Source organism: Pichia kudriavzevii, chromosome 1 (assembly GCF_003054445.1).
Source record: "Pichia kudriavzevii chromosome 1, complete sequence".
Lineage (NCBI taxonomy): Eukaryota > Fungi > Ascomycota > Pichiomycetes > Pichiales > Pichiaceae > Pichia > Pichia kudriavzevii.
The window spans coordinates 930,514-954,072 of record NC_042506.1 but is presented as its reverse complement, the minus strand read 5'-3'; the positions used below and the strand labels follow the sequence as shown (position 1 = coordinate 954,072).

The 23,559-nt window shown below is 38.2% G+C and overlaps 13 protein-coding genes across 13 annotated transcripts; 4 read left to right on the top strand and 9 right to left on the bottom strand.

The window, feature by feature from the left end:
• Positions 1-126: 126 nt before the first annotated feature.
• On the top strand, positions 127-822 carry C5L36_0A04280 (uncharacterized protein; the record flags this gene model as incomplete). Its single annotated transcript, XM_029463446.1, has 1 exon — positions 127-822. The coding sequence occupies one exon, from the start codon at positions 127-129 to the stop codon at positions 820-822; it is 696 nt and encodes a 231-aa protein (XP_029319306.1).
• Positions 823-1,103: 281 nt separating this feature from the next.
• Positions 1,104-1,862, top strand: C5L36_0A04270 (uncharacterized protein; the record flags this gene model as incomplete). The annotated part of the gene is made up of 1 exon (XM_029463445.1): positions 1,104-1,862. The coding sequence occupies one exon, from the start codon at positions 1,104-1,106 to the stop codon at positions 1,860-1,862; it is 759 nt and encodes a 252-aa protein (XP_029319305.1).
• Positions 1,863-2,017: 155 nt separating this feature from the next.
• C5L36_0A04260 (uncharacterized protein) lies at positions 2,018-4,522 on the bottom strand (the record flags this gene model as incomplete). The annotated part of the gene is made up of 1 exon (XM_029463444.1): positions 2,018-4,522. One exon carries the CDS (start codon positions 4,520-4,522, stop codon positions 2,018-2,020), a length of 2,505 nt encoding a protein of 834 aa, XP_029319304.1.
• A 315-nt stretch (positions 4,523-4,837) lies between these two features.
• On the top strand, positions 4,838-7,798 carry C5L36_0A04250 (uncharacterized protein; the record flags this gene model as incomplete). The annotated part of the gene is made up of 1 exon (XM_029463443.1): positions 4,838-7,798. One exon carries the CDS (start codon positions 4,838-4,840, stop codon positions 7,796-7,798), a length of 2,961 nt encoding a protein of 986 aa, XP_029319303.1.
• A 73-nt stretch (positions 7,799-7,871) lies between these two features.
• C5L36_0A04240 (uncharacterized protein) lies at positions 7,872-9,215 on the bottom strand (the record flags this gene model as incomplete). The annotated part of the gene is made up of 1 exon (XM_029463442.1): positions 7,872-9,215. One exon carries the CDS (start codon positions 9,213-9,215, stop codon positions 7,872-7,874), a length of 1,344 nt encoding a protein of 447 aa, XP_029319302.1.
• Positions 9,216-9,528: 313 nt separating this feature from the next.
• C5L36_0A04230 (uncharacterized protein) lies at positions 9,529-9,729 on the bottom strand (the record flags this gene model as incomplete). The annotated part of the gene is made up of 1 exon (XM_029463441.1): positions 9,529-9,729. The coding sequence occupies one exon, from the start codon at positions 9,727-9,729 to the stop codon at positions 9,529-9,531; it is 201 nt and encodes a 66-aa protein (XP_029319301.1).
• A 310-nt stretch (positions 9,730-10,039) lies between these two features.
• Positions 10,040-10,909, bottom strand: C5L36_0A04220 (uncharacterized protein; the record flags this gene model as incomplete). The annotated part of the gene is made up of 1 exon (XM_029463440.1): positions 10,040-10,909. One exon carries the CDS (start codon positions 10,907-10,909, stop codon positions 10,040-10,042), a length of 870 nt encoding a protein of 289 aa, XP_029319300.1.
• Positions 10,910-11,277: 368 nt separating this feature from the next.
• On the top strand, positions 11,278-12,477 carry C5L36_0A04210 (uncharacterized protein; the record flags this gene model as incomplete). The annotated part of the gene is made up of 1 exon (XM_029463439.1): positions 11,278-12,477. One exon carries the CDS (start codon positions 11,278-11,280, stop codon positions 12,475-12,477), a length of 1,200 nt encoding a protein of 399 aa, XP_029319299.1.
• Positions 12,478-12,517: 40 nt separating this feature from the next.
• On the bottom strand, positions 12,518-14,347 carry C5L36_0A04200 (uncharacterized protein; the record flags this gene model as incomplete). Its single annotated transcript, XM_029463438.1, has 1 exon — positions 12,518-14,347. The coding sequence occupies one exon, from the start codon at positions 14,345-14,347 to the stop codon at positions 12,518-12,520; it is 1,830 nt and encodes a 609-aa protein (XP_029319298.1).
• A 254-nt stretch (positions 14,348-14,601) lies between these two features.
• Positions 14,602-16,464, bottom strand: C5L36_0A04190 (uncharacterized protein; the record flags this gene model as incomplete). The annotated part of the gene is made up of 1 exon (XM_029463437.1): positions 14,602-16,464. The coding sequence occupies one exon, from the start codon at positions 16,462-16,464 to the stop codon at positions 14,602-14,604; it is 1,863 nt and encodes a 620-aa protein (XP_029319297.1).
• Positions 16,465-16,963: 499 nt separating this feature from the next.
• Positions 16,964-18,556, bottom strand: C5L36_0A04180 (uncharacterized protein; the record flags this gene model as incomplete). The annotated part of the gene is made up of 1 exon (XM_029463436.1): positions 16,964-18,556. One exon carries the CDS (start codon positions 18,554-18,556, stop codon positions 16,964-16,966), a length of 1,593 nt encoding a protein of 530 aa, XP_029319296.1.
• A 1,237-nt stretch (positions 18,557-19,793) lies between these two features.
• Positions 19,794-20,297, bottom strand: C5L36_0A04170 (uncharacterized protein; the record flags this gene model as incomplete). The annotated part of the gene is made up of 1 exon (XM_029463435.1): positions 19,794-20,297. The coding sequence occupies one exon, from the start codon at positions 20,295-20,297 to the stop codon at positions 19,794-19,796; it is 504 nt and encodes a 167-aa protein (XP_029319295.1).
• An 887-nt stretch (positions 20,298-21,184) lies between these two features.
• C5L36_0A04160 (uncharacterized protein) lies at positions 21,185-22,777 on the bottom strand (the record flags this gene model as incomplete). Its single annotated transcript, XM_029463434.1, has 1 exon — positions 21,185-22,777. The coding sequence occupies one exon, from the start codon at positions 22,775-22,777 to the stop codon at positions 21,185-21,187; it is 1,593 nt and encodes a 530-aa protein (XP_029319294.1).
• Between the last annotated feature and the right edge of the window lie 782 nt (positions 22,778-23,559).

The following is a 23,559-nucleotide window of genomic DNA, read 5'->3' as shown; positions in this document are numbered from 1 at the left end:
TTTTTCTTTTTCCGTCAACGATTCCTCTTAACTTGGCTTCATCTGTGAGATGTGGTTGCTGTCTCTCATAGAGGTATTACCCATCACGATCACTGGCTAGTACCCACTGTAGAGTGCAAATCAGACATGACTATAGATGAGGACGCTTCGCTGTGGATTTTCGGCTACGGGTCTCTGATGTTCAAGAGACCTTTACATCATATGCCGATTTCGGACACCTTTGAACGATACGATGGCTACATCGAGGGGTACATTAGAAGATTCTGGCAGTCCTCCAGCGACAACAGAGGCACTCCGGAGTACCTTGGAAGAGTGGTGACCATAATCCCTGCAGAGGAGGTTCTATACAACGAGAAAATGCAAGAGTCTCTCCTGAAACACGAACTTAACCATGAAAAATATCGGCAGTTACTCCAAGAGTTTTCTAACGCCAACGACGAATTTGAAGAAAAGGAAAAACTGAATGCTATCTCCTCATTGCTGAAAGTCAAAGGATGTGTCTACCGTGTGCCTCCGCAACATGCCAAACTAGCTAGAGAATACCTAGACTTGCGTGAACAAGACGGTTATACTGTGGAAAACGTGGAGTTTATCTGTGATGGAGACGGGAGAAGGATTAATTGCCAGGTATATGTGGGCACCCCGGAGAACACCTCCTTTGTTGGCGCCGAAGAAGATGATAAGACTGCCGCAATTATCCACAAGGCTGTCGGCCCGAGCGGACCCAATGACGAGTACCTACTTCGTTTACAAGAACAAGACCCATGTGACACCTACCTGCTAAACCTCAAAAACATTGTGCTCTCAAAGAAAGCCGCTTGAGGTGACCCCTAACATCCACTTGGAGAAGAAGTGTATAATCAGGCAAATCATGATAAGGCTTTATCGCTGACATTTTGATAGGAGCCCCTTACGAGAAGGGAAAAAAAAAAGCCATTTTTTTTCCGCGGAATTCTGTCCCTTGGATATTTTCTTTCTGCATCTTTATATAAGGCACTTTCCAGCCGTTTTACGTTATCTAAGAGTCACTGAAGCCAATGTAACTCTTTCTGCTTGAACTATTATTAACACAAATCCTCCCCACTTTTACTACCATATAAGAAATGGTTAAGGAAAATACAGCATCGACTGTGCTTTCGACTATTGGAACGGTGATTTGGTGTGTCCAACTCATCCCACAGATATACTTTCTCCACAAACGAAAAAATGCTGAAGGGTTTCCACCAATCTTTATGGCGCTTTGGTGTATTTCAGGGGTGTTTATGGCCATATATTTTATAATTTCAGATTCGTATATACCCTTGCAGCTCCAGCCACATTTGTTTACTGTTTTGTGTTCGGTTGCTTGGTTTCAAAGCATGTACTATCCTCCTAATGAATATGGAAGGTTGAAGATATTGGCTATAGCAACAACTTTCTACGGGTTGTGGACGGGTTTAGAAGTTGGATTCAGTGTTTGGCTAAGGCCGGTATATTCCAAGGGAACCAAATGGCCGGACTTGATTTTTGGTATTATTGCTACTGTTTTTCTAACAATCGGCTTGTTGCCTCCTTATTTCGAATTTGCAAAACGAAAGGGAAGGGTTGTCGGTATAAACTTTGTCTTTCTAGCAATGGATAGTTCTGGTGCTGTTTTCAGCATGGTGGCAATGATTATTGGAACCTTTGACGTCATGGGAATGATTTTATATGCAATGGTAATTGTATTGGAGGCAGGATTGTTTTTGTCTCAGGTTATCTGGCTTCTCAGATTTGGAAGGGAAAACAGCGATGATACGCATTTGGACTTGGAAAGTGTGTATGACATGGAATCTAAAAGAGTAGACGACTCTGGTAGGTATACCGATTGTGATTGCGAATGAGGGTTAATTGAAAAGACTGGATCTAATACAAGATATAACTCTCCAGTAGTTCCTCCCAGTTTGCCATTTCGTCTATGGTGTATAGTTTTTTATGCTCTATAAAGTGGTTATGATATATACATAGTTTAAACATTTTTCCATTAAGATATTTCAGTTCAGGTCTTGCGTCCAGGCCAATTCCATCTACGCACAATATCCCAATTCATGTCTAAATTTCTAACAAAGCCTTCAAAGGATCCACTTGCTGCAACTTTGGGTAACCTTGCCTTCACTCTCCTCAAGTCATACTCGCTTCTGCATTCACTGAGTTTTTGAAACCTCACATCATAAGCGTTCAAACATCTGATGAGTTCATTCCTATCAAACTCATTGAGAGATTCTAAATACACACTGAACAACTGGATACCTAGAGGATACTTCAAGTTAACCAACCTATCCAATAGAGCATGCAGCTCTTTATTTTTACCAAAAACTTTCATCACCTGAATGTAAATAGTCAAAAGGTTATCATTTGGATATAATAAACCATCAGCTGTATCACCGTATGACTTGGAAATTTTTTGGTCAAATTCAGACATGGCAAAGCTTAATGGTTTCTGTTCATTCCATAACGTTGAGTTGTAGATTCCTAATTCATGTAACTTATAAACACTAACAAATAATGAAGATATTGATATTTGTGTCGTTTTGAAATATGCGCTTATAGAGTTGTATCTCTCAAAAGTTGATTCGGGAGAAAATATCGACTCGCCGAGTAGATACGAAGCGTTGACCCTGGTAGACTTAAATTGCTGCATCTGGTAAAGTTCTCTTGCTTTCTCTAAACATGCCTCTGATTCACTTTTGTGTGAGTTATTTTTCGCAAACTTATAAAACTTGGAAATTATGTGTGCAATATTATTATCATCCATTTTATCAAGGCCTAAATTTTCAATCAAGGAAAACAAATTTTCAGACTTACCTGTATTATTGATAATTGCATCCAAGACAAAATAGTTATTGATATTATAGGAACTGTTAAATTTTAAGTACTCTTGAAAGATCATGCCAATCATTTTTTCATTGATTAAACCATGATATTTCATCTTGATTATTACAAATTCCCATACGTCGGGATATTTCATCAAAATTTCGGGCTCTATCTTCTTAAATATGTTGCTCAAATCTTTCCCGATTACATCCTTGTTTTCATTGGATACAGCTAGAAGCATAATGGAATTACACAGAAACTTGATATTGTTATCAATCTTTATGTTATGTAAAAGTTCACCATTCTCAATTTTATTATTAGATGATCTAGGTGTTACACTTTTGAATTCACTTGATTTAAAGGCACTTAATTGCCAATGGCTAAACTGTTTTTTTGCATTCTTGAACATCCGGATAGAATTACCATGGTTTCTGTAATAGGTTAAATTCGAGACGCCAAGCATTGTAGTAACATCTAACTCTAATGACTTATTACTCTCCGTCATTTTGTTCACAGCCCTCACTAGCTTAGAGTGTGAGATATGATAATACCTTGATGGTTTACTCATATATTCACCTGTATGATCATAAGAAAGGTGCCATATCAATTCACTGATTTGTTGTAAGCTATGTTCGCTTGATATATTGTTCTCATTCAAAAATAGATCAATTAACAACGGCAAGTCTTCTATATTTCTCCTCAGCGCAAATTGAAATAGATTATTAAAGAGTGTGGGAATGTTCAAAAATCTATTATACTTGGTGTCATACTGTTTCAGATGATAGAGTTTCTCTTGATCAAGCAAATTTAGTTCAGAAGAGTGATTTCTGTATAGCTCAAAATAATACTTGTATTCTAGTTCATTTGATATTCTTCTTTGTAATAGATCATAGGCGATAATATCAGGTATCGATTTACTTTTAGTTAAGGAAATTAAACACTGGGTGGTTGATGGTTCAAAAAGTGTGTTAATCCATGTTATTATATTATCATGTCTGGCCTCCCTATTCTTAGTCCATCCATAAGTTTCATGAAGTCTGGTTTGAAGTATTTGCAATGCAATTTGAAAATCAGAACGTTCTAACGCTTCTTTAAATAAACACTTCTTTTCAACTTCCTCACTGATGAATAGTTCAGTTGGTTTTAAGTTAAGCTCTTGAGAAAGCTTATTCAAGTATAAGTCTAGATAATCGTTTGAATACTCGATATATGCAGATTTAATAATGGTGTGTAGAATAATAATGAATGCTGATTCAACGGACGAGGTTAATTTCGGTATTGTGAAATTATTGAACATATTTACAGGATCCGTGCCATTGTTATTGTTTATTAAAATGTAAGATAAAAATTGTTGAATACTAGAATTGTTTTGTGCATTATCAAAAATAGTTGGTTCTTGAGAATAAATTTGTTGGTAAGCTTGAGTTATAGGCATTCCACTTTGCTTTTTCAGTAGGCTTGAAAGCCATAGTGGTTTAATCTCTTTGCTTATATTAGCCGTATCCAATGGCACTCTGTTAAAGCAATGCTGAGAGCTAGAGAACATTTGAAAGGAGCGTATAGGTTTCAATGGAGCTTGAACAATACTTTGATGTAAACTTTTCTTTAATCTCTGCATCGAAGAAACAGGGGACATTCGACGCTGATAACATGAAGATACGCAAGGCCGACCACGAATACATCTAATCATATTTAGTGAAGCACACTTATACCGTCGCCAACAGAATGGAGGGTTTAACGTTAATATATCAAGCTTTGACTCCCAGGTTAATAACTAACTCCATGATTGTAATTGGTAAATTGGTGAATTTTCCATTTTAAAAGCGAGAAGTAATTGGTAATTTCTGTACATGAATCTTCGCTTGTAGACATTGCCACGGTCAAAAGGCAAACAAAAATACAATCTGAATATACCACGGTTTTCTACTCAAAGAAAGAACCAAGGTGGAGTTTAATTGGTGAATGGATAACCGGAAAAGAGATTACCTTATTTCTAGAGCAAAAAATGAGTGTTCCCAGTCAATACAAGGACTTGTTGAGAAACGCGTTACAGCAGGAGCGGACTATCAAATGGACCAATGGCTCTACCCAAGCGCCATTGAAGAGCCCCAAACGACGTCGAATTCTCAGTCCCGTTGAGAGAATGCGTGAGTTGAAGAAAAAGAAAGAAACTGATGGTGAGCCAAAAGACGAAAGATATGTCATCCATATTAACGATGAGGACAATGATGATATCAGTATGAAACGGAGCTTCGAAGGCCAGAAAAGTGAACGACCAGATCCACTCAGTGGAAAACATGATGAGGACAATAAAGAAGGATTTTCAGACACCGGTGATTTGGATAAATCTGAAGAAGATGAAGAAATCGATTCTGACGAATTTGAGGATGTTGATCTTGATGGAACATCTTTTATGGATGATGCAGATGGAGATGAGAGTGAAAATGAAGAAATTAATATTACCATCCAAAAGAATGCACATAATAAAAGAGCAACTAAGGGAAGTGTTATATCAAGTGAAGAGCGTATTTTCAGAAGAAAATTGCATCTGATGCATCTGTTTGTAATGGTTGGACATGGTGTTACTAGAAATGCATGGTTGTCAGATCCCAAGTTTCTGCTAAATCTACAGAAACAGATACCACTCAAACTAAAAAAAGAATTGCAAGAATATCAGCAACATCGTCAGAAGTCTAATGTCACAGCCCAATCGAAAACTAGAAGATTGTTGGATCTTTTAAGGCATTTGATGGAATATTGGCAAAGAGTGTGGAAAATTGATTCAAGGGCCCCAGTGCTATACAAAAAGTTGTGGCCAGAGATTAAAAATCAAAGAATACTACCGAATATGAAAAAGCAAAGGTTATCGAAAGAGAACTTCCATGCTTCAATTCTTTCTCACGTTGGTTCAAGGGATATTTCGGCACAAGGCTTTGTGGCACTTTTGAGATCTCTAAATCTTCAGGCTAGATTGGTTTTTTCTATACAACCGCCTGATTTTACAAATATGAAAAAATGTGAAGATAAATCAGAAGACAAAGACTCGATGCCTAGAGAAGCATCTAAATGGAGTCCACGTAAAACCAGCAAACCTGCAAATGTAAAAGAGAACCTCCTTTCGGCACTGAGATCAAGAAAAGCATATACAAACACAGTGACTAAGACCCAAGCCCAACATAGGGAAGAGTTTGCTGAAAAGTTTGGTGGGTGGCCAGTATTTTGGGCTGAAGTTTGGGACAAAGATTCGAAAAAATACATAACCATTGATCCCATAGTTAAAAAACTAATTGAAGTGGTAAGTTGGAAATCTAAACTGGAGCCTCCTATGAACAGCATCCGAAATAATGCATGGTATGTGGTTGGTTATGATCGTGTGGGTGGCATTCGGGATGTTACAAGGCGTTATGCCAAGGAGTACAACGCTAAAGTGCGTAAAAAGAGAATCACCAGAGATCCCAAATGGGAACTGTGGTGGGCATCGTTATTAAGAGGAGCTTGTTCGAAGAAAAGACTGAACGATAACCGGGTTGATAAGTTTGAACAGATTGAATTTGAAGAGTTGAGCCTGAAGGAAGGTATGCCGTCTAACGTAGGTGATTTCAAAGGCCATCCGGTATATGTTCTTGAATCGGATCTAAAATATAATGAGATCCTGTACCCGAAGATCTCATGTGGTGGATTATCGAATAAGGGGAAATCGAAGAAGGCCTCGAATGGATTCATCCCTGTGTATAAAAGGAAGAACGTTCACATAGTAAGGAGTGCAAGGGGGTGGTTCATGAAAGGTAGGGTGTTAAAAATGGGGGAGAGACCAATGAAGATACGGAAAAAAGGTACCAATACCAATACAAGAAAGAAAGGACGAGAAGATGATTTCAGGCTTAGTGACAGCGATATTGGTAATGGTGATAACGATGATGACACGCGTTTATATGCAGAGTTTCAAACTGAGAAATATGTTCCTCCTCCAGTGATTGACGGAAAAATACCCAGAAATGCATACAAGAATATCGATATCTACGAACCATGGATGGTTCCTGAAGGATGCGTTCATATAAGGAACCCTTATGCAGAAAAGGCAGCAAGATTAATGGGTATCGAGTATGTGCCTGCTGTTGTTGGTTTCGACTTCAAATCACATCGGGAGGTCAACACCAAAATTCAAGGTGTAGTAACTTTTGACGAATTTAAAGATGCTGTTGAGTTAGTGTGTGAAGGGTTAAAGGAGGTGGAAGAAGAAGATAATAAAATTAGAGAAGATATAATCAACTTGAGAGCATGGAAGGTTTTACTTACAAGGCTAAAGATTAACAGGAGACTTATTGCAGAGCATGGCGAGGTTGAAGATGATGATGAAGATGCGTATAAGGTAAATGATAATGACAGCGGCGAGGATGTTTCCAATGATGATTCCAATGGTATTGGTGGTGGCGGTTTTCTCTACAATAGTTCGATTACTTTACCTGCATCATCGCGGACTAGAAGCCGTTATCAACATGAAGACATGCCAATATATGAGAGATCTGATTTGAGTGCTAGCGACTTTGAGGATGAAGTTGCGGATGAAAACAATATACAATATAAGAACATTCCATTGGCTTTGCAAAGGAAAGGGAAATTGAGGAAAGCGGCTGCCAAGCCCAAGTCAGGGGAAACACCATCTTCACCTGTCGATGCACCTGTTGGTACCTTAAGTGTAGCAGAAGGGGGGATGCTGAATGAGAAAGATGATTTGGTTTATAATCCTGAAGGTTCAGATGGTTATAATGGTGGCGAAGACAGTGACAGTAGTGAGGAGGAGGTAGATGAAGATGATGAGCGTATGAAAGAATTGGATAAGGATATGGACTTTGGAGACTTAGATGATGTCCATGTCGAAAATGATAGTGCTGAAGCAAACTCTAGTGGCGATAACCGAACAGCACCAACTCCTAATGATGACTACGAATTTGAGTTCAGTGAATAGTTCAATCTACACATTTTTTATGCATGTTCCAAATATCTCTGACTATGTAGCTGTAGGTATCATTAAAAAGATCTTACTTGTGCAATAATTTATTCTTCCTACGAGCATGTTCTTCAAGTAGCCTCTGTTCCCTTAAATCGTCCAGCTTAGCTTGTTTTAAAGTTCTTTCCTCGTCCTCCAGAATTTCATTACCTGTAGCCTCCATATCGTCTGCAGAATCATAATCATCTTGATAATAACCTCTCTTTTTACCTCTGCTGAAGATCTCCCAGATCTCGTCTCTGCTGTAACCCTGTGATCTAAGGTCACTGAACTTTCTCTCTCTCTGTGTCATTCTGTATTCTTCTTCTTCCTCTTCATCGTCCACTATAAATCCATCATCCTGGGAATCGTACTGGTCATCATAGTAACCAAAGTCGTCGTCTTCCTCTTCTTCTGCATCAATGTCATAGGCATCCTTTTTTCTTCGAGAAGAGTTCGAAGATGACGTGGACGTTCTGTATGGTCTCTGCTTCAGTTGCATGTTTTTCTTTTTGTTTTTGAGTTTCCTCAGCAACTCTGGACTTGGTTTGGCAAATGACGGTTCTCTAATGTCTCTCACTGGTGAGACAGACTTGGAAGTCAATCTCTCATTAGACAAGGGTCTAGTAGTTGAGCTGGTTGGCTTTAACCTGGCATTGTCCACTGCCAGTTGCTGGTTTCTGGATTTCTTCAAGGACTGGTACGCTTTACTAGGACGAGGTTTCTCCTGTTTCCTGTGGGTTATAATTGGCGGCAATGCAACTTTTGGTTTCTCGATATGGGAGGCTTTATCCATCAGTTCCTTGAAGGACATCTTACTAGGCTTTCCATTTGGACCGGACCCAGCAGTGCCACCAGTGGATGTCTTCTGGGTGGGGCTGGCAGCCCGTCCACCATGTATTGAAGGCTTGAATTTGAACCTTGACTTGGATACCTCTGGCAGTGATAAGTCCAAATCTTTCCTGTTATTTCGTTTTTCTACTGTTGTTGTTGCTGTTGGAGTTGTGGATTTCGATCGATGTCTCGAGTTGCCTGCTGATGTCACCGAACCATTGGGAGACGACGGCGCCCTTGTTCTTGTCGATGTTTGTCTTTTTCCTTGGTTCTTCTGTGCTAGTCTTTCTCTCTCCACTCGCCTGGCTTCCTTTAACCGCTGAACGGCGGGATCATCATAGACATTTGAAGGCGTAAAGGATGGCTGTGGCTTGGATGGTTTCCTACCTACTTGTCTTGCTATGGATGGCCTATTCGGTGTCTGCAAAGGGGTATTCTTAGCCAACGTGTCCTGTAATGACGTTGACGGGTTAGGAGGATGATTTCCAAGTTGGGCATGTTTGGCCTTTTCCTGGATCTTCTTGTCCTTTGTCACGGAGGACAACAACGACAGGAAACTCATGTCACGATCTTATCTCGTCTCTGTCCTGTGTGCAATTGTAGAATCACACATGTCCGTCTACAACACACACATGTACAATCCCATTGGGGACTTCCCCATACAAGAAAGATTCCAGTGTGCACAATTTGAAAAAAACATGCCGCACACTGAGGTGGGCGACGGCCGCTGCGACCGCTGCGGCGGCAGGGGGGGCGAAAATCACATTTTCGCATCTCCCACGGATACTTGAGCTGGAGTATTATAAATACACAGGGCGTATAGATCAATATACATTGGAAGAGGAGGGAGAGAAGAAGAAGAAAGCACAGAGAAACTAGACAATCAAGTATCTGATCGGAATGTGGATCAACTTGATGAGGTAGCCAACAACACCCATCATGATGAAACCCATGCCGACTGCTCTGATCAATTGCATGTACTCTTTCTGAGAGGGCTTTGTGCATTTTTGGAGGAAACGTGCGCCGTCTCTGAGGAACTCCACTGGAGCGTCTGTCATCTTTTCCATGTCTGCCATTGTCTGTGTCTGTATAAGTGTGTGTGTGTACTGTCTCTTTTGGTCTTGTACTGGTAGATGGAGATGCACAACAGCACATTGACCATTGTGCAATATGTGTAAGAGGGAGAGAAATGAGTTTTTCAGAGGCCACGTTGGAAGTTTCCCCCATTTGAAAGAAACATTTCTGGCGCGTGCGAGTTTCCATTGAGTGGCAATTGCACTTGGATGGCACTATATATTGTCTATACAGAGTAACAGATACAGGTTAAAAGAGATGAAGGTTTGAGCAATACATCTGTTGAACATAGAGTGGAGAGAGGGCAGTATGTCAGTTGCCAAATCCTTTCCATTCTTCTTCTTCTTCCTCTTCTTCTTCTTCTTCTTCTGCAGAATCGGAACCGTCCGCCTGTGTATGCTTGTGGTCTCCCTGGACAGACAAGTCAATGTCCAATTCAACGAGACGTTCGTCCCTTAGAACTTCGAGTCGTACCCTCTTGACGAGTGCCTCGCTGTGGCCACGAGTAGCTAGCTCCTTGAAGGGAGCTAGCAGGACGTCCATTGGAACATTTTCCTGCTCAAGTATCTCCTTTCTCAGCTTGACCCGTTGTTCACTTGTATGCGTATCGTCGTTGTCGTTGTCGTCATCGTCATCGTCATCGTCATCGTCATCGCCAAATATCACCCGTTCTAACTCGTCCACCCACACATCGATAATATGGTAAGTAATGGCACGTGAGGCCTTGACGTCATCCTTTAGAACGACCTTCTTCAAACAGCTCAAATACGTCTCAACGGCTTGTTCGTCCCACTTGTTCTGTCTCAACCTCACAAGACACTCTCTGACGACATACCTCATCAACATCAGATACTTGTCCAGCCTCCACTTATCAAGCTCTTTCCACTCCTTCATCATAATGCTCCAAAACGCTTCAACAAAGTCGCAAAACTTCTCATCAACTATATCTTCGCTGAAGAGACTCGCCAACGAGTTTGCAAGTCTCTGCTGCGGCAGTGGCCTATCGCAGAACCACATGGTGTAAAACAAACCCTTCCATAACTTCTTGAGGTCGTTACTATCGAGCTTCTTGGCCTTCTCCTCATGAGACAAGAATTTCTTCAAGGTGGAAAGCGCATTCTCCCTCACCTGTCTCTTATTGGATGCTAGTTGTCTCACAAACGCATTCGTCTTCATCGCCATTTCCTCCTTTGTCCTTGTTCACTACAGTTAAAATCTGTTAAAGAGTATAACTGTCTAGTCTCTTCCTTGTGTGAAAAAAAAAAAAAAAAATTTAGAAAAATTCAGTTGATCATTTTCTCCCTAAACAAAAGAGACTAAATAATACACGAAAAAATTCACAAGGGCGCGAAGGCTTCAATAGGCAAAGTCAAACGCAAAAGGAAAAGGAAAAGGAAAAAAAATCCCTAAAAATCTCCATTATTGATGATATTGTGGCTGTGTTAGGTGAAGTGTCTCTTTAGAGTTGAGTTTTTGTTGTAGCAAGGGACTTGCTCTCTTTAATTTGATAAAGGGTTTTTTGTTGTTGCTGTCAATCGAGGCGTTGAAACATGAACAGGGATCGAAAGGCCGCGGCAAATAAGGGGCCTCCCAACAAGAGAACATATGTCAATTCGGAGACGGGGAGGAAAGTGAATGACTACATTCCGAAATTCATTTCAAGCACGCCGTGGTACTACGAGAATGAAGCATTGAAGGTCGATTCCCAGAGTAGAAAGAGGAAGAGCGACGATGAAATGTACCGTCTAATAGCCGACAAGAGTGTCGATCGATTGAAGCATCAAAGACTCGATCCAGAAGGTAAAGTTGTTCCTTATAATGAAGCCAAGAGCGGTTCGGACATTGTTGATGAGTTTGTGGCTATATGTGATGACGATGGCGAGGATCAAGTGGATCGTTGTAGCGATGGTATTGCTAATGATAAGACTGATGATAATGATAATAATGATAACAAAAACAAAAGCCGAAAAGAAGACACGTCTTCATTGAGAAGGAAAGTCCGAGAGTGGAAAAAGAAGGGTAGATGTGGAAACTGCGGGGGTAAGCATCAGAAGTCTGAATGTTTTGAGAAACCTCACTCAATTTCATATATTTACCGTAACGATGGAGATAACAATAGGCAGGACAAGAGGGGGGTCACTTATGTTAAAAAGGAAGCTAAAGATTGGGATGAGGTGAAGGACAGATGGCGTGGGGTCGATATCAATGAAGAGTATGGAGAAATTGTTGATAACTTGAAGAAAAAAGAGGAAAGGCTTTTATCGAAATTTGTCGAAGATAACCAAGATGCAGATAGAAACGATAAGGACACAATTGTCAAGGCCATAATGAAAGATAACCCTTTGGCATTGGATCCCAACGATAAAATCATAACAAGGTCGTTAGAGGATAAGCCTAGATATTTGGAAGTCATCAAGACCGGAGAAGAATTGAGGTATAATCCTAAATCTAGAGTTTATAAGGATCTAAAGGAAGGTTATCTCAATGAGAGGGGGCAATTTGTGCGGTACCTTACCGGTGAGGCGGCGGAGTTTGAGAAACTGAAAAAGTTTGCCAAAAGTGTACAATCGGAACAGCAAAAGAAATGGCGACAGGATTCTGAAAACACTGAGAAAGTTGTAAATCCCGAGTATGCTACAGAAATTTCTCCTACCGCAGCCATGTTGAAGATGAAGGAAAAAGAGGAAAAAGATAAACTCGTAAAGAAGGCAAAAAAGAAAGCATTGTTAGAAAAATATGGAGCTTTATAGAAATATTCTAAAGAAAAGGGATAGAACAACAGTCGTTCTTTTAAATGAAACAAAACTCACCTACCACCTTACTTCTTTTCAATTCCTCACTGAATGATATTAGTTGAACATCGGGGTTTTGCTGATGTATAATCATTCTTTTGATAGTTAGTTTAGTCTTGATTGATAAGAACAGCACAATATACGAAGATGATGGAATAGAAGAATTTGACAACTCCAAGCAGTTCAACTTCATTGGTCTCGTTAACATGGCAATATCAAAAGCTATTTGCGTGAAATTGGAACTATTGATTTTATTGTCGGTTATATGGAGCTCCTCCAGACCAGTACAAGTTTCCAAGACATTTTTCAAACTAAACGTCCCGTTGTTGTTTGTATTGGAGCCCTTGTACGAAAGCAATGATTTCTCCAAGACGTCCAACTCCTTTAAACTTTTCTTGCACGTCTTGAAGAAAGCTTCAATGGTAGTTACCGTAATTTGAGAATTTCTGAACTTAAGGACTCTTAAATTGTTGAATTCCTTGAATTGTACCCTCGGTCCAAATATATGATCCACACTGGAAGGGCAAGTATCAAACTCGAGTGTTTCCAACTCCTTAACTCTTTCGTATCCTGGCCGGCCTTCAATCATGAAATCATATAAAAACAATTCGATTGGAATCATCCGCATTTTCAAATGTTTCAATTTATTTGCCGTTCGAATGCATTTTAAAAATATGTTCGTTGAACGTGTATCAATAGTTAATGACTCAACATTGTGTATTGTTAGGGCAGACACGAATCTTTCCACCTGGTCGTGCTTTCCCTCATTCTTTATATTTAAGAATCGCAACCTTGGTAGATCAATCAGTGGAGACGAAGACTTTTGTTTGGGGGAAGAAAGGTTTCTGAAGGATATATAGAGCGTTTGTAAATTTGTCATCATAGGTAAAATATTATCAACAAATGAGATCGATTGGGCCTCTTTTTCGATAGTAATCGATAAATGGGTCTGTTGCGTGAAGAGTAAAGGTTTCGATTCCTTAATCAATGTGCAAATTTGAGGTTGTATAGCTTCTCTTATTTCAATATTTAAGCTCTTCGACCTCAGGCCAGAAGAAAGCAGCAATTTCATCAGGGGAAGTTCATCACGTGAATTGAATGCAATAGAAAGTTTATCTAAGATGATTTCTGAAGTGGATACCTTTTGATCAAATAATCTCAAATACGACTGTAATTTTTTAAATGTTATATCTCTACTAAGCGTAAAAGCTCCAATTAGATGTGGGGATTCAAGAATTGTGGACCTCCATCCTTTACATGTTAGTAACAAATTGATCAAACTCTTGGGATCCAGCATTGAAAAAATATTCGATAATATCTCAATAGGTAGTTGTTTCATCAAATTCTGTTTATCAATTTCTTCAGTGTCATCCTTGAACATAAAAAACGATTGCCTCTTGCATTTGATTTTTTCACCCCTTGTCACAAAATTCTTATAGATCCTGTGATTACAATCCAACGATCCATTTTCCTTCATAACTGACTCGGCCCGTAAGTAGACCTTTAGTGCCATCTTCTCGTTGGGATAAGCATCTGAATATAATAGAAATAACCGGTATAATACAGGAACGTTTTCGGGCGATGATTCTAAAGCCGATTTTAAGATATCAACAGCCTTCTGAAACTGTCTCAGCCATATATATACTTTGGCCAGTTGCATTTGTATATTTATTCGGCTCTCATGGTGAATACCATTTTCCTCATAAAATTGGTCTGTCTTAATTAAGGTGTCTTCTAAGATATATAAAGCAGCATTGACCAATCCAGACTCAAAGGCGTGAATCCCGTCTATTAGACCCTCAAATATATCATCGTATAAAACAGACATCCCTTAGAAGTACTCTATGGAACGACAATAGGATTAACATCAAAGAATTACAACGAACTGTAGAAAAAGGTACAGATATAACCTGATTCAGGATTCTGTTAATTTTCATAACTTTAGCCAAGCGCTCCAGTCGATTGCTATTTTGACCGCCTGATAAGCGCTAGTAAATCATGGTAGCATTTTCATATCTTAGTACTTCCTTCCACAAGTATCTCAGATATACATGATTAGAATCTTTAATACACTACCACTACTTAGAGAAGAGACACCCGATCATCCATCTTATATTCAATTTTTTTACATACTCGAAGTTCTCTCAAATATCTGACAGTATTAGCGTCAACTTTAGTGAAATTAATAACCAAGGTCTCCAGTTTCAACTTTGGTGTCTTACCCAGTAGCTGTAAAATTCCCCTTCCGTCAATCTTGTTTAGGGATAAGTTTAAGTAACTCAAATGGCCAAATAAATTTCCTATCGCTATGTGTTTGGCCATCCTAATGATCGCCGTGTTGTCCATTCCAAAACATCCAACAAGAGATAGCTGTTTTATCCTTGGGATCTTTTCAATTAACTCAATGATATCAACAGAGCCATAGAGCGGCCTATTCGATGTAGATGGTCTATTACTACCGAATACAATATTAGAATTGAGAATCAGATGAAGTTCTTCAAGTTCACATGAAGTAGATATCAAAATAGCTAGAAGTAATTTTGGTGTAACGTGACTATGTCGTAGCACTAAGGTCTTCAAATTTTTATACACTTGGAACTTGGTAAGCTCTAGTTCCCAATTTGGTGATGGTACTTCCATGGTAACATCATTTTCAACTATTCGAAGTTCCTCTAATCTTCCCTCAACTTTGTTCCCCACTTGAGAAATTAACAGATTGGTTAGCCTTATGATACATATATTTGGGACAAGTTCAAGCTCAATTGTCTTTAACTTGGTCGTTATTATTTTTTGAAAAACCTCAAAGCACAGATTAACTTTCGAAAAAGAAAGATGTTCCAAAGATGGGAAATCATTCCTTAAAAGAAAATTATTTATAATGACGTTATTTAACTGATGTTTCTGCATGGACCTTTCTACCACAATTGTTAGAGATGTTAGTGAAGGGAAAGTAATAGGTGTATTTAGTGTATCGTGTGATCGAGAATCATATTTGGGAATTTTAATAACGAACTTAGAAACATTAGGACATTTGGATAAAACAGCCTCAATGCTGGTATTCTCATTTGTTATTATAGGAAGATCTATACTTAATGACTTTATAGATGACAGTTCCAGTTTACTATTTTTCATACTCCTCGTTAAAGAAAATAAGTTTAAAGATTCTAATTCGATAGAAAGATTTTCAACCTTGATCTCACGTTTAAATATATCGTTTATTATAGTTTGTTCAACTGTTTTATGAGGCTGAATATTAATCGATTTAACAAAATTATGACTACCTGGTGATACCAAACTAACGAACCCTAAAAATCTATCAAACTCTTGTTTCCTGATATTCTTTTTCAAGTGACAGTTATTAAAAATATAAGGAACACAAACTAGTCGCTTATACCAAAGCTTTGAAACTATTAAGCACTGCAAATTAAAATATGGACTAAATTCAGAAAATATAATACCTATGATTTCATCTGGAAAATCCTTCAATGGATCATAAGATCTTTCCCTAAAACCTTTTCTTTTCTTAGCAAGTTTTAATTCCTCCTTCAGTTGCTTATACAATGTTTCATTAAATAATGTATATTGTGGTTTCATTTTCTCCTCTTTTATTTTAAGATATCCGTGCTTTAATATTTCATAAGCATTGTTCTCTCTATCTTGTAACCTATAAACTTTAGCTAACCGTAGATATCCCTTGCATCCAAAAGGATCCACATCAATCATTTTCTCCGCACATTTTATTGATCTATCAAGCTTCTGTACTTTGGAGTATGAGGCACTCAAGCAATCTAAGAGATTCACAAAATTTTTCCTTTGTGTATCTCCTGGCTGATCTTCAAGTTGGTATTCTTTCACCAAGTTCTTGAAAATCGTGATAGATTCTTCATAACGCTGCTGTTTAAATAAATTAACTCCTTCTTTGAAGATATTTTCATTGGGTGGCATATTTCAAGTTACGTCTCTATGTTATATTGCTTTTTTATTCTCTAGTTATCTTTTAGTAACTTGCATATTCATTCCATAACATGATATTGATTCTTAATTCTTTCCTTCCAAAGTCACGTGACACGGCAAAAAATTAAAGAGCCTATGGTCAGTCTGTTTTTAAGAAACGATGCTATAAAAATTAAAAAGTTATTGTGGCATAAAAAAGTAAACATTTGTCTAATAAAAATATTATTCAAATCGGTTGACTTATATACATGTGAAAGAAACATTTTAGTTACAATAGTTTTTACTGTGATCTCCTTAAGTAAAATTGAGTAGATTATAGTTGTACAACATGTTCCTACCTTTGTGGATCACAACATAAAACATGTCGCACCAATTATATCGGAATGTATGAAAAATTGTGAATTTTACAGTGTTTGAATAAAGTTAAGCTACGGCTTGTATTAATTTGGATGTGTTGACTTTCACAATATATATAGAATATCTAAGTAATTTATGCTTGGGAGACCTCACCCTTAACAATAACATCACCAGATCTACCAGTCAAGTGCATCTTACCTTCTCTGTCAATTTGAACGATAACATCAACAGGCTTACCTGCACCAACACCGTTCAAAACCATCTTCGCCAGCAAGGTACCTGGAACGTACTCAACTTCTCTAACAATTTCTGGCTCTTCTTCCTCACTATCTTCTTCGTCATCAGAAAATTGTTCTGGTTCTACAACGGTTTCTTTGACATTACGTTTACCTTCGTAAAACTCGATTTCAACATTATTTGAGTTACTTGTAAAAGAGATGGTTTTCTTGATTGGGTATGCAGTTTCTCTTGGTAGAATGGTCAAGAAGTGACCATCAGTATCTTTAATACCTATCGGTGCAGAAATATGTTCGGTGTTCACGACAACTGGCTGTAAAGATTCTTGAATTTCTTCATCATCAAAACCTGCAATAAGAGAAGCTTGAATAGCTGCACCTCTACAGTTCAATTCATTAGGATTTGGTAGCTTAGAGTCAATAGCTGGGGCATGGATTTCAGTTGATTCTGGGAAGATTAAAGACAGGGTGCTTGCAACTTTTGGAATGTTAGAAGTACCACCAACTAATAAAACAGCATCAATGTCTAGATTTTCTAAACCTGCCTTTTTGATCAGAGATTCAATGAATTCGATCATTTCGGAGAAAACTTTTCTACCAACTAATTCAAATCTTAATCTGTTGATAGAAGACATATAGTCAAAACCTTCTGCTAAAGAATCAACGGAGACACTGGCAGTTTGAACGTTAGATAAAGTCTTTTTAGTAATGATAGAAGCAGCAACAAGCTTTGCAAGGGATTTTTCGGTCTTCTTTGCATCAGCTTTGAATTTCTTTTGGAAGTCTGCAGCAAAGAAGTCAATTAATGCGTCATCTAATTCTGCACCACCTAATGTAGTTGAGTGTTCGGTAGCTAAGAGTGTCATAATACCACCTCTAACTGCAATTACAGCAGCATCAGATCTGATACCACCAAAATCTGCCACAACGTAAATCTTATCCTCTTTCAACAAATCCTTGTTAGATAAATGTGCTAGTAAAGCTGCGGTTGGTTCGTTAATTAACTGGGAAACCTTTAAACCTGCCTCGCCTGCAATTCTGACTATATCTTGTTTTTGAACATCCGAAAAATTAGTAGGAACAGTAATGACGGTCGACTCAATGGATTGACCTAAATAGTCTTCTGCAGCGTTTTTGATTTGCTTCAGGTGTCTCTTGACAACTTCATCGATTGAAAGCTTGTTACCGTTGATTTCATAAGCAACCTTACCATTTAACTCAACTGGATGAGCAGCTAATTTGGAGTATCTAGCATCGATATCAGTGAATGGAACACCAATGAAATCTCTAAAATTGACGATGGTGTTACGAGGATTTCTAACAATTTGCGAGAGTGCTTGCTGACCGTGATATTCATCTCCATCAACGTAAGATAAAGCGGAAGAAATGAATCTTTCACCATCCGGGTTGGCAATGACATCAACCTTACCATCTTTGATGGTAGCAAAAGAGGTAGTAGAATTACCAAATGCAATACCAATAGTAGCCATTTTAATCAGTGTTTATCTTTTTGCTATCGTGTTGCTGTTCTTCTGAATTTCTTGAATGATTTTTACCAGCAAGAAAAATTTTACATGAACCTTCATTTTGAAAATGAAGTTGAAAATGAGAATCTCTTAGTGCGCACCGGCCTCAAAAAATAGAGTTTTGCTCAGAGGGGAATACCTAATATATAGAGAGAACTTATCTATTTGAAAGTCTGAAGATCGGTTTGGTCGTTTGTCCGACAATAACAATATTAAATTAAAGTTTGGTATGCCCTATTAATGCATGGGTAAGAAGGACATTTGATTAGTTTATCCTATGTTGCTTCAGGTCAAATGATTTACAATTGTGAGATACCTTAAAATCATTTTTTAGGAAGAAGTGTAATACAAAAATTTACATTGTTGGCAGTCTGTTAAGTATCACCACCCACTTCTTCCTGGATTGGTGAAACCATTCAGTTATGATTGTTGTATAGAACTGGTATTTCTCGATTTACACTAACCAGAAAGCTATAGGAAACTCAGTGTAAAGCTTATGCTAAGCACAAATCCAAAAGTGAAGTCATGTTATTTTGAGCGCAACGCTAAACTCTCGAGAATAAACGTTTAATTGAGGTACCAACTGAAACCTTCTTCCCTAAGATGAGCAGAATTAATCAAGTATCGAGTGTAGTTCGGAATTTTGATAGGCTCACCATTAAGGTGTTTGTACTTGAAAATCTTCAGTATCCGTTCTTCTGCTTCTATAATATCGATTGCTGCTGTTTTTTGAGTCAGAACTTTCGATACATTCAAGATCTAATTTATCATATACACCAAAATTGTGTTCATTGTGTTCATATTCATATTCATATCCATATTTACCTTCATCCTCGTCATGCTCATCGTGGGAATAGTCTAAAGTACTCCTTTCATCTAAATTTCAGCATCGTGTTCATACTCTTCGTGCTTTTTGGATACTTTAGTATGTACTTGTGTAATCGTTCTGAACTTCTTGATGGTTTCTATTCCTGTGGCCGTTGAAAAGAACTGTTTGGTCTTAGTCAAACTTTTGTGTGTTGTCGTAGTAACTCTTTTGTTTTGGGGTTTGGAGCTGTGGTCTCTGCTACTGTGAGTGCAACAGTGCCGTCCCTATTATAAGATTTTGTATTTGGTATCTTATTGTACCCCTTATTTTCTTTGACATTAATATTAATGTTTGTAGGATTACGTTCAAGTGTTTTGAACGCAGGACAAGTTGTTAGAGTTGTAGATGTCCACTACGACAGGATAGCCCCAATCTGGTCATAGCATTGCAAACTCGAGCAACTAATGGTACGCTGCTCGAATACTTCGTACGAATCGCTGTATTCACCGTTGTGGCATCCCTTCGAGCATCGGTATTAACTGCAATTATTGCTACCACGTCTACACCAGATTTGGCTCTATGGCGATTTTCCTTTTTATTCCGTAATTGTTGATAATTCGTAATATTTGAGGAATTCCAAAGTGTAGAGGCTTTATGTCTTTTCAGCAAGTGGAACGTGGCTTTATTAGGAATGGGGTTTACGGTAGAAGTTACACCAATTAATGGTTGGGTGATTATATCTGGTTCATGTATCAAACCAGTTTGTATAGCCTTTTCTATCTGCTTACTTGTTGGAAGTTCTTTTTCAGTCGTGCAATACGTTTTACTGGTTTCCTCATCAAGATCTATAATCGGCTCATTGGAGAACTTGGCAAGTAACCTTGGTAATATTTGCATTAATACCGACTATGTATTTTCAGGAACTTCAGTGGAAGCTAGAACAAAATCTTCCCCTAAAACCTTAGTGGTGTTATTTGGCCAGCCTCTATCATAATGATTATTATTCTCTTGAAATATACAACTTAAAGACTTTTTCATTGTCTTCTAAATAAAAACTAGTCATGTCATTTTAAGCTGACTGTATAACAAAGGGGATGCCCATCACTTTTAGGTGCATGTATGGTATGTTTAGTCCACTCATCAAAATGGTGGGGGACACAAATTCTATAGACTTCGTTTGCAAATCCCAGCATTGGGAATAATATAAGTTTAAATTCCGAATGTGCGTCTATTCCCATGTATTTACTCTTACTTTGGTTAGCTTCTGTTGCAACTGTTTTCTTTATTGTTTTCTCATGTGTATTATAGCTATCCAATGGCCCAGCAATGCAATTACGGGTGTCGTAGACTATCTCATTTGGGTATAAAGCGAACGTATTTTAAACTCCTTCAAAAGATCCCGAAAAGCTGTCTGGTACCTCCTTATTCAACATTCATTCCGTACATAACTGCATAGGAGCCTCTTGCTTTACTGGAAGAGGAGAAAGTGTCATCCTCATTTAACCTTTTTTGACCTTTCGCAACTAGCTCCCGAAGAGGACCGGCAAGGACTTGGTCCAGCCAAAGGGACGATATTACAATACTTACAAGCAAAGATGTCATTAAGTTATATATTGTAGACATGGCAAAGTTAGATATATGGTCGAAAAGAATGATGATTCTGCGTCGCAGGCTTAGGAAGTTTGTAAGTTATGAAAATATTCAGCCAAGGAGTGACAAAAACTACTGAATAAATTGTTGTCTTCTTTATTAAATTGAAATGTTTTTTTTTTTTATAGAATACATCACGATTTTTGCACCAACTGCTGCTGCTGCTGCTGCTGTTGTTGTTGCTGTTTGGCTTGTTTTTGCAAGTATCTTCTCTTTTGTTTGGCTTCAAATTCATGCCATTCCCCCTTTACAGTTTTCAAAAAGTTCAATGGGCAAACTGGCGGATCCTCCTTGAAATATGGATGGCGTAGTGCCCCAGAAGCAGTCATTCTCTTTTTTGGATTCATTCGCAGTAGCTGTAAGGCAAGATCATAGCACTGAGGTGACAACAGTGACCCAAACCTCTCTTTAAATTTGGAATCGGATTTGTAGTTAGGACGCATGATCTCAAACCAAGGTAACTTGAATGCATCTGGCCATTCATTTGTCTTTATCGTTCCCATAGTATCATAAACTTTAAGTAGCTGGTCAATTTCGTTATTGCCTTGAAAAATTGCTCTTCTGGTGAACAATTCTACTAAAATACACCCAATTCCCCAGATATCAACTTCTCTTCCATAGTCAGTAGAACCAAGCAAAATTTCAGGCGGCCTATACCATAAAGTAATGACTCTATTTGTGTAGTTTGGGGAAACTAAATTTTCATCTATGTTCTTCATCATTCTTGCCAAACCAAAATCCGTTATTCTTAATACACCGTCGTTACTTATCAAGATATTTGAGCCCTTTATGTCTCGGTGAATGACTCTTTTAGAATGCAGGTACTCAATTCCCTTTAATAGCTGCTGGAACATATTTTTCTTTTCTCCCAGTGATATTTGGATATTCGATTGCTGTAAGATACCACTCAGGTCGTGGGACATGTATGGAAATATCATAAAAACTTGGTTTTTCTCTACCATAATCTCTGACAAACCAACAATATTTTCATGGTCAAAAGATTGCAGTAAACCAATTTCCCTGTGCGATGTTATTGGGAAACCTTCTCTTTCTGCTTCAAGTCTGAGCTTTTTTAATGCCACCAACTCACCAGTGATAAGGTTTTTACCCTTATAGACCTTTCCATAAGTACCTTCACCGACTTGTTGGATTCTTTCATGTACACTCCCCGTGATATTACATTTGACCATATATTTGAAAAGATCGGGCTTCTCTTGCCCCTTAGTTGAAGATGATATCGACAGAGACGAAGGTGCAGGTTTCCTACTCGAATTTGTAAGTTGGTGAAAAACATCATCATCATCGTCGGCATCTCGATCTATTGGAACGCCGGTGTTATAGCCATTATCATGATGATACCCATGCTCGTAGTATTCATTAGGATACCTCCTTTGCTTGTAGTTACTCTTTGAATAGTATTGATCATGCTCTGTTCTTCTTTTGTAATTAGGTTCATCGTTTTGGTATGTTTCGTTTGGTTCGGCTTGGAATCCTCTAGGACCAGTTGGTAATCTCCCACCAGCATTACGATTGTTGAACCTTTGCTTTCCTATATTTCTATTCGGTGGCGCATTTCCATACCTCTCATCTTGTAACTCGGCATACTCCTCATGATATTCATTAGCATATGTGTTTTTTTGATAATTCCTTCCACGGTTTTGCTGATTAACTGGATATCCATCATTATATTTTTGATAGTTTCTCCCCCTTCTGCTGTTTTTAGACATGTCAGTTCCTTTGCCAAGTGGTTTCCTTCAAAGGAATCTGCGTCACCTCCGTTTCTGTTAAACTTGGTAAAATGTATCCTGGTGTTTCACAAATTCGTTTTTCTTCATCTGTAGCTTCTGAGATGTCGCGCCTACAATTACTAGCCATTTTTTTTTCTTCAATTTTTTTTTTCATGTAAACCGCATATAAAAGAATAAGGTAAAGTATCCATTTGTCGAAAGGTGGAGATTGCTTCGACAAAACATTACCAATGTACATGGTAATTTGTGACTGAATCTACAATCACATACGGGGCACCCACAAAAGGAACACCATTTTTCTAGTCAGCTTTTGTAATTTCTTTTATACAAATCAGAAAAGGCGGAAATCTATTAGATATCCTCCTTTTGCTTTTCGTACCATACTTCTAGACTTGAGATCTCAGCGATTGTCAGATCCACCTGTTTAATTGGTACATCTGTTCTCATGCCTTGCGAGTATGTTACTAGTATGTTACATGCTGTAAGAATTTTCTCATATTTGAGCAAATAGCTGGTTCCATGACATTCTTCGGAATTGTGAAGATAGGAGAGTATGCAAATCCCGGCTTTTAGAAATAGTACATAAATATAATAAAAAAAAATGAAAGTGCTATAACTAGGTGCAAATCCCATTTTCAATAACCAACATGGAGAAGAAAATTACCTCACAAACTAGGATTGTCCTTGCAAGAAAAAAATTGATGAGAAGGAGGCTGATGGGCTTTGTACACATTCCACAAAGAAATTACAATTATGCAGAG